This window comes from Lepisosteus platostomus, chromosome 7 (assembly GCF_059453375.1).
Source record: "Lepisosteus platostomus isolate fLepPlt1 chromosome 7, fLepPlt1.hap1, whole genome shotgun sequence".
NCBI classification, from domain to species: Eukaryota; Metazoa; Chordata; class Actinopteri; order Semionotiformes; family Lepisosteidae; genus Lepisosteus; species Lepisosteus platostomus.
In genome coordinates this window covers 6,999,146-7,012,271 of record NC_142617.1, presented here as the reverse complement: position 1 = coordinate 7,012,271, position 13,126 = coordinate 6,999,146, and the positions used below count along the sequence as shown (strand labels likewise).

At 44.2% G+C, this 13,126-nt stretch overlaps 1 protein-coding gene across 2 annotated transcripts in view; it reads right to left on the bottom strand.

The window, feature by feature from the left end:
• Positions 1–13,126, bottom strand: part of LOC148658043 (uncharacterized) — a 42,269-nt gene that overhangs the window by 17,194 nt on the left and 11,949 nt on the right. For both annotated transcript variants that reach the window (XR_015940020.1, XM_088638940.1), the window contains exons 4-8: positions 6,552–10,137; positions 6,426–6,464; positions 5,565–5,683; positions 3,077–3,224; positions 384–514 (exon numbers count right to left, since the gene is read on the bottom strand). Coding sequence is in view for 1 of the 2 variants with exons in the window: in XM_088638940.1 (XP_088495066.1) it covers positions 384–514; positions 3,077–3,224; positions 5,565–5,683; positions 6,426–6,464; positions 6,552–10,137 (4,023 nt within the window). In the remaining variant the exon portion in view is untranslated. The remainder of the gene's footprint in view (positions 1–383; positions 515–3,076; positions 3,225–5,564; positions 5,684–6,425; positions 6,465–6,551; positions 10,138–13,126) is intronic.

The following is a 13,126-nucleotide window of genomic DNA, read 5'->3' as shown; positions in this document are numbered from 1 at the left end:
CCTGTGACTGGAAGGTTGCCGGTTCAAATCCCGCGGCCGGCAGAGGAATCCTACTCCATTGGGCCCCTGAGCAAGGCCCTTACCCTAAGTGCTCCAGGGGCGCCGTACAATGGCAGACCCTGCACTCTGACCCCAAGCTTCTCTCCCTGTCTGCGTGTCTGTGTCTCCATGGAGAAAAAGCTGGGGTATGTGAAAAAGAAGAATTCCTAATGCAAGAAATTGTATAGGGCTAATAAAGAAACATTAACATTTTACAACATGAAATATGCTTTGTTTATTAGGTACATTTTCCACCTGGGACCCTGTATTTTATCAATTGCAAAACAAACATCAGACCTTGTTCTTACTCAATTCTGATGCAAAGCAGAGAAATCTGCCCTTACCATCCTGACTTGACAGCGAGAGATGCCAGGCCAATCCCTCTGCCATGGTTCTCAAGACTGCCAATTTCCTTTTGGAAGCACACTGGAGCTCCTTCCTGGCAATGCAGCTCAATTTCTGGAATGCAGTTATCCTAACAAAGACAAACATGTCATTTAGTCGTGTGCACTATGAATTTACAGTGCCTTGCGAAAGTATTCGGCCCCCTTGAACTTTTCAACCTTTTGCCACATTTCAGGCTTCAAACATAAAGATATAATTTTTTTATTTTATGTGAAGAATCACCAACAAGTGGGACACAATTGTGAAGTGGAACGAAATCTATTGGATTTTTGAAACTTTTTTAACTAATAAAAAAATGAAAAGTGGGGCGTGCAAAATTATTCGGCCCCTTTACTTTCAGTGCAGCAAACTCACTCCAGAAGTTCAGCGAGGATCTCTGAATGATCCAATGTTGTCCTAAATGACTGATGGTGATAAATAGAATCCACCTGTGTGTAATCAAGTCTCTGTATAAATGCACCTGCTCTGTGATAGTCTCAAGGTTCTGTTGAAAGCGCAGAGAGCATCATGAAGACCAAGGAACACACCAGGCAGGTCCGTAATACTGTTGTGGAGAAGTTTAAAGCCGGATTTGGATACAAAAAGATTTCCCAAGCTTCAAACATCCCAAGGAGCACTGTGCAAGCGATCATCTTGAAATGGAAGGAGTATCAGACCACTGCAAATCTACCAAGACCTGGCCGTCCCTCTAAACTTTCAGCTCAGACAAGGAGAAGACTGATCAGAGATGCAGCCAAGAGGCCCATGATCACTCTGGATGAACTGCAGAGAACTACAGCTGAGGTGGGAGAGTCTGTCCATAGGACAACAATCAGTCTTACACTGCACAAATCTGGCCTTTATGGAAGAGTGGCAAGAAGAAAGCCATTTCTCAAAGATATCCATAAAAAGTCTCGTCTAAAGTTTGCCGCAAGCCACCTGGGAGACACCCCAAACATGTGGAAGAAGGTGCTCTGGTCAGATGAAACCAAAATCGAACTTTTTGGCCACAATGCAAAACGATATGTTTGGCGTAAAAGCAACACAGCTCATCACCCTCAACACACCATCCCCACTGTCAAACATGGTGGTGGCAGCATCATGGTTTGGGCCTGCTTTTCTTCAGCAGGGACAGGGAAGATGGTTAAAATTGAGGGGAAGATGGATGCAGCCAAATACAGGACCATTCTGGATGAAAACCTGTTGGAGTCTGCAAAAGACCTGAAACTGGGACGGAGATTTATCTTCCAACAAGACAATGATCCCAAACATACAGCAAAATCTACAAAGAAATGGTTCACAAATAAACGTATCCAGGTGTTTGAATGGCCAAGTCAAAGTCCAGACCTGAATCCAATCGAGAATCTGTGGAAAGAGCTGAAAACTGCTGTTCACAAACGCTCTCCATCCAACCTCACTGAGCTCGAGCTGTTTTGCAAGGAAGAATGGGCAAGAATTTCAGTCTCTCGATGTGCAAATCTGATAGAGACATACCCCAAGCGACTTGCAGCTGTAATCGCAGCAAAAGGTGGCTCTACAAAGTATTAACGCAAGGGGGCCGAATAATTTTGCACGCCCCACTTTTCATTTTTTTATTAGTTAAAAAAGTTTCAAAAATCCAATAGATTTCGTTCCACTTCACAATTGTGTCCCACTTGTTGGTGATTCTTCACATAAAATAAAAAAATTATATCTTTATGTTTGAAGCCTGAAATGTGGCAAAAGGTTGAAAAGTTCAAGGGGGCCGAATACTTTCGCAAGGCACTGTATAAGTTGACCAACTCAAGTAACTACAATGCTGCCAGACATATTGCAGCCTTGAAAAAGGACATACCACAGTTAAACCCGAAAGAAAAAAAAACATTACATTTATCAAGACTTGTAATATTACTACACTATCATGCCTGGTCTATAATGTTTGAAGATGCTCTAGGATTGAAAATTATCCACTTTGATAATAACCAGAATAACTGGTTGGAAGGACAAGAAATGTATGGAGAATATTTGTAAAATCAAAACGCAATGAAGTGTGCTGCTTTTATTTTCTGATCTTTGTGTAAGGACCGTATTATGGTAATCGCTCAATTTTAGGTTTTGATCTAGACAAGTAAATGAGAAAGAGGAAACTTCATCAAAGGGTGTGCATATGACCTGGCTCCACTGTCAGCAGTGCAATGCACACTTCTACAAAGCATTCAGCGAACTGAACTGCCTTCTCGTTAGGGCATGACAATACTCAGAAGAGAGGATATTTTTGGCCTTTAGATCTGAATTGGCTGCATTTTCTAATTTGCACTGATGTGCGACAGTTTTTAGAAGACCACTGCGGCATGCTGTGGGTTTGTCTACACAGTGCACCTTAAAATAGCTCAGCCTTTGGATCACTCAGGAATGCATGCTTTCTGTGTCAATATGTCGTATCTCACCTCCGAAGCAGTTAACACGCCTAGCAAGAAACACGCCCCCTCAAGAAAGAAACTACAGGGATCTGAGGTCTCAAATACACTGCCAGGCATGTATGTAACTGTGAATGCTATTTATTTTTTGTCTTTAATTCCGGAATGGGGAAAAGTAGTATGAATGAGATGTTTACAAAGTACACCTTGCAACAGAACAAATAATACAAGCTGTAGAACATACAAAAACTGGATACCTTCACTGCCCGTTTAATGGAACCAATATGGACCACTGAGGGGCTATTTTCCATTCCTCTGAAGCCACTGAAATGGTTCAATACCATCTCTCCCTCCTCCAGTACCAGACAGGGCCCCTGGTAGCCATGTTCCCCATACAGCAGCCAGCTGGAAACAGACAGAAGTCCACTTAAACCCATGCTTTCAACCTCCGTGCACAGCCAAGCTCACAGCTACCCCCCCGAGACAGCGCTAAAACAGTTACGTAACACCTTTCAAGTCGAGCCAGTGCTAGGAACTGAGCAAGCCAGCAGCAGGAATCTTGTTCCTCCCATAGAATTTTAAGGGGGAAGGAAGCCCTGACGTGCCAAAAGGTAAAACAAGTGGAAATCACCCTCGCTTTTGAACTGAACTTAACTGACTCGCACCACGTAATGACAGCGACTGAGCGCGGCCCCAAAAAGACATGTGCTGACCTGCAGCCGATGGCCTGAAAGTGAGAACCAGTCGGCAGATTTAAAAAGAAACACATGACCTGGGTACTTCATCCCCTCCCTATCTTAACCGTGGACGATCGTCACAGGCCGATACACCAAAAATAAACACTCGGAATTATTCGAAAACAAAATGATTACACCTTTATTTATGCGTGTTTGTGTGTGAGAGTGAACTCTTAAACCATTTATTTTCCTCAGAGACTGCACTGACAGTCCCATGTCAGAAAAAATCAACCATTCTTATTCTCCTTTAAAGTGACTTTCTGAGCCTAGCAGCATGTGTCCCCCATAAAACTAATACTCTGCTTTTACAGAGTCTGATTTCCACTTTGGAGATGACAGGATCCGTTATCCCAGTGCGAGGAACGCGGTTACAAATAGCTTGTCAGCAAAGCCAAGATACTCGGGGAAGGAGAAGACGGCTAAGACATATCGGCATTCAGAGCGAATCTCCTGAAAACGAGGAAGCGCGTGTCATGCACAGGCCCCATGGCAGAAACCCTATGTCTAAAAATCTTCCTACCGACTGTACGGAGGTAGATTTCTACAAGCAAAACATATCTCCTGGGGAACAGGAGCCCTTAGGTATGAGGGCACAGCATATCGTTTCTTTCACTACTTTCACTAAATGATTCACTTCTTCTACCAAATGTAATGTCCTACAGAATGGGAAAGTAGACATCAGCAATAAGTCATTCTCTGCATTAGTATTTAGAGTACTGCCATATATTGCAGTTTATCAAGTCGTAATTAAGAAAGAAGGCACTTATTTTTGTAATAAATCTAGGGCAGTGTAACACTGAAGGAAGTGAATATTGGACAGTGAAGGGAAATATTAAGAGTCATTAAAAAGTCAGGGGTTTGCTTACAGTAAACACTGCAGGGGAAATCACTTGCTTCAATCTCACTAGTTAGTCTCTGGAACCCTCTCACAAGCAGGTTGAGGTTCCTGGTTTTTTTTTTTTTTTTTGGAGGAAAACTAGATTTTCACACAAAACAGCATCAATAATGTAGCAGAATGGGGTCTCGGCAGACAGGCCTCAGGACACAAATGGAAGGGTGTCATTCATTAAATATGAGCTTTTTTTCCCCCGCTTCAGTCATTTAATGAAAAAGGAAATCGTGTGCATGGTGTATTCAGAAGAGAAAAGGTTCACAGCTACAAGGTGATTAAACTTAATGGAGCATTTAAAACAACTGTGCTTTCATTACAATCTATTCCATATGATTCAATCACGTGATCAACACCAAAGTCATACATTACAGCAAACTAGAACACTAGAAACCTAGAAAAATGGATGAAAATAGGAACTAGAATAGTTATAAAGATGTACTCCCTATATTTCAGCTTGCTTTAGGTTATGAAAACTAAATATTTTTTTATACAAGCCTGGTAAACTGCACTTACTCAACTGCATGTACAAACACCCCCTCCCCCCAAGACTAAAGTCAAATGCCGAAAAACACAGTCAGAAAAACAAAACAAATGTGCTGTCATATTCCTGCATTTGTGGAAAATTGAGAAGTTATGTGATTAATTAAATTCACAATGCAAGTGAGCTGAGAGCAATGAGCGTTCAGCACCTTGCTAGGACTGGAGAGAAGAAATTAATATTTGCAAAAGCTAGAACGAGTGGCACTGCAAAACTAAGGAAACGGATATGAAAAATAGCACATCGTCACTACCCCTCAAGGGGAATTTGCTCTGACTCGCCAACCTAGAGCTTGTTCGCTGTGAGAGACTCCCAACTCAAACTCTAATCTTTATTATTTTCATCGGCACCAGGGGTGGACAAACATTTTATTCGCCCAAACATCGGTCTGAATGGCTTGCTTATTCCAAGCTTCGTTTGCCTCCCCCGCAAGCAGTTCTTGATTTGTTTTTTTGTTTCCTTTTTCCATCACAGCTGTCTGGGTAGAGAAACGAGGCATAAATAAGTACACCTCTTCCTCTCTTGATCAAGAGCGGAGTCTACGGACTTTTTACCAAAAAAGCAGCACCATCTCTCACCATCCTCGCACTACCCTGATGGAGACTCCCCGAGCAAAGACCATCCCTGTAGCGTCTTCCACGTCAGCCTGGATCTCGTGCCTTCTCCCCGTAAACCTGACACCATCATAGAGGACCAGCTGATGCACAAGACAAAGGGCAGCATTACTTCCAGATGGCTTACAAAACACAGAGAACTTAAGGAAGGAGGCAGAAATCACAGCCTCTACAGTACAAATAAGCGATGCCACAACAGGCTTCTCCATTTTAAAACCAAGTCAGTATTTGGCCTTACTTGCTTCACATTTGACTTTAATACTATGAAAATATCCTTTGCTTGTGATTTCTTATAAGGTTGCGTACTCTATGTACTACGAAGAACTAAATGAGCAAGATGGCTGAATAGACTAAGAGAAGGATTACCAACAGAATCCTTTTTAAAAATAAAATTTGTTGGCTGATCCTTTTATTAAAGAACTTCTCGTGTCTTTGTTTTGTGTTTATGGGGACCAGGTACAAGATCATTAATGATTCCAAGTCCTAAAACATAAAATCATGCATCACCTACACATATTGCTTTATCTTTACAGAACAAATCTAAAGATACAACAAAAGACAGGAGCCACAGTTACTAACTGTATGCCTAAAGTCTACTTTAGAAAAAAGAAAAGGATATATTTGGCCCCAAGTCAACATTTCCTCAGTTCTATACCGAGACTTAAACCAATAATCACGCTGCAGACTGCCCACGAAATGAAGAGTGGGTGAAATCAAACCCACACAAGATATTAACAACATCTTCTGTTGACAACTGCAAGTGTGTTGGGGGTACATTTTGTAACTGATGCTCGAAAACAAAATTTTACAATCGTCTTCACCTACCTTTCCAGGCCTCGGGTTGACTTTCAGGTCGATCGCATTCTACAAGAGAAAGGAAGACGGGATTCAGAGCCGTGATTTAAAGATGCAGTGGTGCATACTGTACGTCTTAACAATTCACAGTCTTACCATTAACGGGGCCTCCGTTTCTGCAGCCATGGCAGGTGATGGACCTCCACTTCCTTTGAAGCAGGAAAGCGTGCTACGAGGCTGGATACTCTGACTGCGAGGCTTCGACGGCAAGGACCTCGCTGCCATCATATACTGGTAGATTGGAGTACATGTGGCAGCTGAAGAACCAGATGACGCTGCAGGATTTTCTGGCTCTTCCTTAGAAGGTTGGCTGAGGAACTCCACCGCCGACCGTCCCGATAAACCACAGGAATCGGCTTTGTCCATGTCTCTCCCTGAGCACGGAAGTTCCTCCGCCATCTCGTACGGCCGTCTTGTCGGAATACTTTGTTCTTCGCCTATTCCCTGGCAGGGCTCCGACTCTCCCTCCGGATGGGAATCCCACAAGCGACGCTCCAGAGGGGCCGATGGCTCCTCGGGAGGTTCTTCCCCGGAGTCGCGGAAGGCGCCGAGCTGCAGGCGCTCGCTGACGGACTGCAGCAGCGACAGGATGGAAGAGGCGTGCTGCTCCACGCTCCCCGCGTCCTCCTCGGTCAGCGGCTGGTCTGGCAGGTCCTCCATGCTCGCATCCTCCCGAAAACTCTCCTCCTCGTATATGGGGGACAGGGAAAAGGGGTACACTTTGTATTTCCTTAACGTGGGGCTGAGCGCCGGTCCTGAGCCATTCACAAACACCGCGTCTGCCACCTCCTCCTCCTCGTTTATAACGTCGAAGGCTCCTTCACGGCAGTCCAATTCCTTAGGCCTGTGGAGGAGGGGAGGCAGTGGCACCTCTATACCCACAGTGAGGAGTCCATCCAGATGTCCCTTCTTATCCAGTGGGCTCAGACCTGCAGGTTTTATGTCATCACCCTGTCTGAGAGAAATGGAGCCCGCACACTGCACCGGTGGCAGATCAGAATGTTGTGCACCCACGGCGTTGCATGCCCGCCTCTCTTCGTTACCAGCGCAGAGGGCTGGGTTTATTCCACTGCTTGCATGGCTCTTCTGCCTGTCTGAACATGTGGGTCTTTCCCCTTCACGTGAAGCATCCACACGCAGTGGCCGAGCCTCCTGGTGTTTTCCATCATCATCGCTACCATCACAGTCCGACTGATCCTCTATTACAGCGGCTAAATAACTCTGAACTAACAAGAATCTCTGATCACCTGACCCATCTGCATAGCCCTCTGCTTGTTGCCCTTGTAGTCTCTTTTGTTCTACCTGACGGGTATTATTAAGGCCATTCGGTTTCATTTCAGAGCCATTACCATAGAAATCGATCTCGGTAGCGGAATGCACTGTAAGCTCATTGTCTGGGGCCCCGTTTCTGGTTACTTTTTCCTTGGAACTTTGTGAAAGTTCTGCTTTGTCTGATGGAGTGACAGGTTCTGCAGCTTTAAAAGTTTTGTCTGTTAAAGCCAGGTTGGGATGGACAGAGCGTGCCAACTGGGTTTCATTAACCAGTGTTTTGCCTGCAGGCCTATCCCTTGAATGGGCAGTGGACATAGTTGTTTTTTGTTCTTGTTTAAACTGAACAGTGTTTTTCACATCAATTGTCCGGTTTAAATCACCAGTGTCGAGTTGAGACATAGTCTCTTTTTCGCCATTACAGGAGTTGGATAAACCATGATGTTTATCACTTACAATTGTGGCTTTGGCTAAACACATTACTTCATTGATTAATTCAGTCGCTTTAGTTGATAGAACCGCATCATAATCACGGTCTCGTTCTGCTTGGGGTACTTGTACTTTATCTTTATTAATTTTTACTGAGGGTAACTCAGTCTGGTTGGTCATTACATTACACTGTCTTGGAGTAACATCGTCATGTTCTCTTACAGGACTTTGGTTTTGTAACAAGAGTTCATGTGATTCAATTAGCCTGCCTTTTTGAGTCAGAACACTATCAGCGTTTTTACCACTGCAAGGTTCACCGGTTCCCACACTTGGCCTGACAGGTTTGACATTATTGTTAAGTGGTAAGTCCATCGCAATACCTTCATTATACTCATGTCTCTCAGCTGGATAGGAAATGAGTGGCTTACTTGTTTTTTCTAACGATGTGCCCATCTGACTCTGGTTTAAAATTTCAGCAGGAGTGTCTGTAAGACTGTGATCACAAACAAACTCTGGATTAATTCTCATGTCCATTTCTGAACCAACAAAGGATTCAGACCATGAAGGCGAAGCAATGTCCCCGTCAGCGTGGGCTATGGGTGAGATGTGTGTCTGCTCAGCTGACACAGGTGAAGGACCACGTTCATCCCCCAGACCTATCAGACTCCTTTCGTGAAAATCCACCGCATGTTGATGCCCTTCAGCGTCATCACCATGTCCAGCTGGCAGGACTGCTCCTCTGATCTCACTTACACTTGAAAACCACTCGCCCTCTCGCTCACGGGCCTCTATTTCATGAAGGGCCGCTAAAGCATTTCTGAGAATAATATCAACCATTCGCTTCGACTCGCGCTCCAAGGCATCTCTGTCAAATTCGGCTTCCTGGAGACCTGTCCCCTCACCCAGGACCTCCTCGCTTTCGCTTCGCCTTAAATCACAGTGTTGCTGTATGTCAGCGACGACAGGCCTCAACGCCTCAGCTCTTTTCTTAGGTAGCAAAGGGCTGTCTTTACCCTCTGCTTCCTGCCATCCCAGGTCTGAAATATGATCCTGAAAGCCATCCGCCATCAGGGTTTTCTGGTAAGAGGAAGAGGCAGCAGGCTCAATGAGGGCAGCAGTGTGCGGCCGTGTGCGTTCAATTCCCTGGGCGCCGTCAGCAACACAGGGCGGCGCATCCCCACCTCCTGACCGTGACCCTGCTGAGGGCTGCATCAGGGATAGAGTTTCTGCCCGTTCAGTTGCTTCTTTTGTTCCTTGAGGAGTCATCGTGACCGCGGCCCCAGCCGAGGTATCTGCTGCACTGCTCCGAGTCTCGCTCAGGGTTAGCCGCAGCGCCCCTTCTGCCACTGGCTGCTCACCTGGTAATTCCACCTCCGCGGCTGATGAGGAGCCTGCAACAGCTCCAGGAAGGGAGCTCGGAGCTAAACCTCCCGGGACGCCCGGGCGTGGCTCTTCTTCCCTTGCTAAGGCACTCCGTGTTATACGATGAACCGACACGGAACCACTCACCACTGGAGATTCGCCGCCCAGCCCTGCCGGCACTGGAGACCTAAGCAGATCAGAGTTCGTTTCAGTGCCCTGCGTTGCTTTTTGATCACACGATGGCACAGGTTCCCCATGGCTGCATAATCCCAAACTGGACCTCTGGGTTGGAGAAACAACAACCCCTTCATAACAAGTCCCAACGGTGCCTTCCTTGCTGCCCCTCTCCCCTTCTGCCGATGGGATGTTCCCGTCTCCACTGACGCTCAACAGCATCTCCCCTTCCTTTCCTTCAGGGACGGGCGAATCCACCAGGTCAGGATGTTTTTCTTTCATTTTCTTCGTGGGCCTCAGGCCTTCATAGGTCCCAAAGGTGACAGAAGGGGGACAGGAAAGCGCCAGTCGACGATGTTCATCAGAGTCTAGGTCTGAGGTTTGTTTGTCCTCAGTGCTTTCGTTAGACTCCACATCTGGGTCATTCCTGATGTTTTTATTCACAGACCTGTGGACAGAAAAATAAACAAACCCCTCAGGTGACCAGATCTTAACACGCTTGAACTCTAGAATGTATTCTCTAAAATGGAAAATCACAATCGCGTGGACTAAACGAGATCATGCATATCAAACAGATTTCCTCTAGGAGCAGTGCTTCAATAAGTAGTTCAAGAACCTATTTATAAAATATTCATTAACAGCTGCCGAACAAATAGCCACCTGGAATGGATATGATGGCAGGGCTCCTAAAATGTTAAATCACAAGATACACAATGTTTTCACAATAACAAGGGCTGGTTCACTGTGCTCTGATATTTTCTGCAGTAAAGACAAAGGTTCATTTACTAGAGTGATTTCACCACTCCAATAACTCTATCCCCACTCAAAAACAACCGCTGTACACCTTTTGCTAATTTAAAAAAAGACTAGTTCCTGTTTAATAAGGCTTGTAGTCATCCAGCATCAGTGGCCAAATGCTCCTGGAAAAAGATAAACAGGTTCAGTTCTCATTAGATCTTAGCACTCTCTGTTCAGCAGTCTATATTGACTTCAGAGTAATTACAGCCCTTTCAATGACCCATTAAGAACTGCATCAGCCCCTGCTGTCTGCTGTACTGTAGAAAAATACTGAAACGTCACCACTTGCACAGTGTTCTCTCTGTCAGGTTGTTTTTTTCACTTATATTCTAATGCATGCTGCATGTCAAGAAGGCAAGAAAAATAAATATCAATTTCATGAGGTTCAGTACAGTATATGGAGTTCTGTAGCAGATTTTAGCAGGCTATCTACATTTCAAATCTAGACCAAATCAGAAAAGCATGATCTGATATCTCTGGGCTCCTCATTCATCGCAAATGGGTCTTACCTAAACCAACAGGGTTCTGGCAGATTTCTGATCAGTAATGCCACACTAAATCCTGGTAGAGCTATTTAAAAAAAAATCACCTCTAAACAAGCCCGTGAAACAACACTGCGGATATATGCCACAACAAGCTACACCAAGCGTTAAGGAATTAAGTAGGCACATACAGATCCTGAAACACCTTATTGAGCTTCTCAATTACAGACTCCATTCCTGTAAATGAATAACTGGTGCAATATAATTTTACAAAAGAATTATTTGAATTTCTCTGTAACATGCACAGTGCACAAATGTTAATTATTGTCTGTATTGCTCTACCTTGGTACTCCACAAAATAAAACTGAAGAATCTGAGTGGTGGAACTGAATATTCCATTTTCAAAATGTACATTTTATGGATTATGTTTCTCTAAGCCCCTTTCCTAAATTTGGAATATTGTTGCTATATTCATTTTGGCTGCGCACTACCTTAGCATAGAAGAATATGATACTGCTATAGCACCAAGTTTGAAATCATGCAGTCTGTTTGAGGAACGTTTTTTTATTCCTCAATGTGGTTATTACATACAGCTCGATGATCAGGTCAGACTAAAACATAAACGGAAGGCATGAGCATTAAATGAAACAACAAACCTTGTGGGTATTCTGAGTCTTTAGATTTCGATAACCTTCACACAACAATCATAACTTTTCTCACAATTTTACAAGAAAGGCTGATAAACATTATATAATGCTATGATATCAATAATACTGAGAACTGTAACATTATTCCACCATCTTGCATGTTTTACAAGTAAAACTCTATATATAGATTGGTGATCCCAGCTTTTGAAATATTAAATTTGGCATGTAAGAACAATGTGAATTAGACTCTGAGAAAAACAAGTCTTAGCAGTGAACGTAGTAGTGAACTTCATGCACTCCAGGTTGTAACAAACACAGATAAACATAAGACATGGGTGTGTAATTAAAACCTGATTCTTTGAAGGTTTAAAATTAGAAAATGACAAGATCACATTCTGTGGTCTTCTGTGTCTTTATTGTTGCAACAGGTTTTGGAAAAAAGCATTGCTCTGTGTTGTAAGCACAGCAGCCGACACCCTGTTGTGTTCCCTTAATGCAAAAGGCTTTTCCCACAACTGTAAGTTTCCTGCAAGTGGTTTGAGTTTGGCTTCCACACAACGCCAGAATTATTACTGCTCTTTTCCTTTATTCGCTGCAATTGTTTTAAGTGAGTAATTACTTCCCTCACCGGAGAAGGACAGTAAAATTGTTGGCTGTGATTGCTTGCCAATGCCAAGCTCTGCTCAGCAGTCATTGACTCACCCAGTTAAATACTGGTGTGCATGTCTTCTCTTCCTCCCCACCCAGAGCTAGACAACTGGAAATAACATTCAACTGCAGAGACTTCTCTTTTACAACAGGCTGGGCCACACAGTGACCCACTGCACATATTTCTCAGTTGGAACAATACAGAGCACCTAATGAATTAAAAACCAGAAACAGACTACTACGGCATACACAGTCAGAATTGTTTTCTCTGAAAACTGCAATGAGAAAACACACAGTAAATACTGCAAAATGCCATCACAGCCAACCTTTAAAACTGCCCTAATTCCCAATGTATCTGTCCCAGGCCCACTTCTTCCCCCTACATACAGTACCATGAAACAGGTGTGACCAAAGTTTATCGACTAGTATTTGAGCATTTCTGTAGAAGTTAATACATAAAATGCACACTGTATCTGGAGGAATAAAAGTCACACACAAATAAAAACACGCATTTTAAGATACACAGATTTTTTTTGCAGATCAACAAACTAAACGTAAAAGCGAAGCAGAACACACACTCTGTAACAGCAACTGACTCCATCTGCAGAGATTACCTGTCAAGCTAAGACCCCTCCAGTGAACTACACACTGAAGACATGATCTGCAGGTCACTACACTGTACTCGCCCCAGCATCAGCTCCTTCAACGGCCCGGTCGTTGTGTCTTGGTCTGTGTCCTTGCTGTGCGGCACCGAAACTCAGGCAGCTCAGGGGAAAGCAGGCTGCAGTCTCACAGAAGCCTGTGGCACAGTGCACACGCAGTATTTTCCTGTCCTCTCCTTGTCCCCTGCGCTAGCTGCATC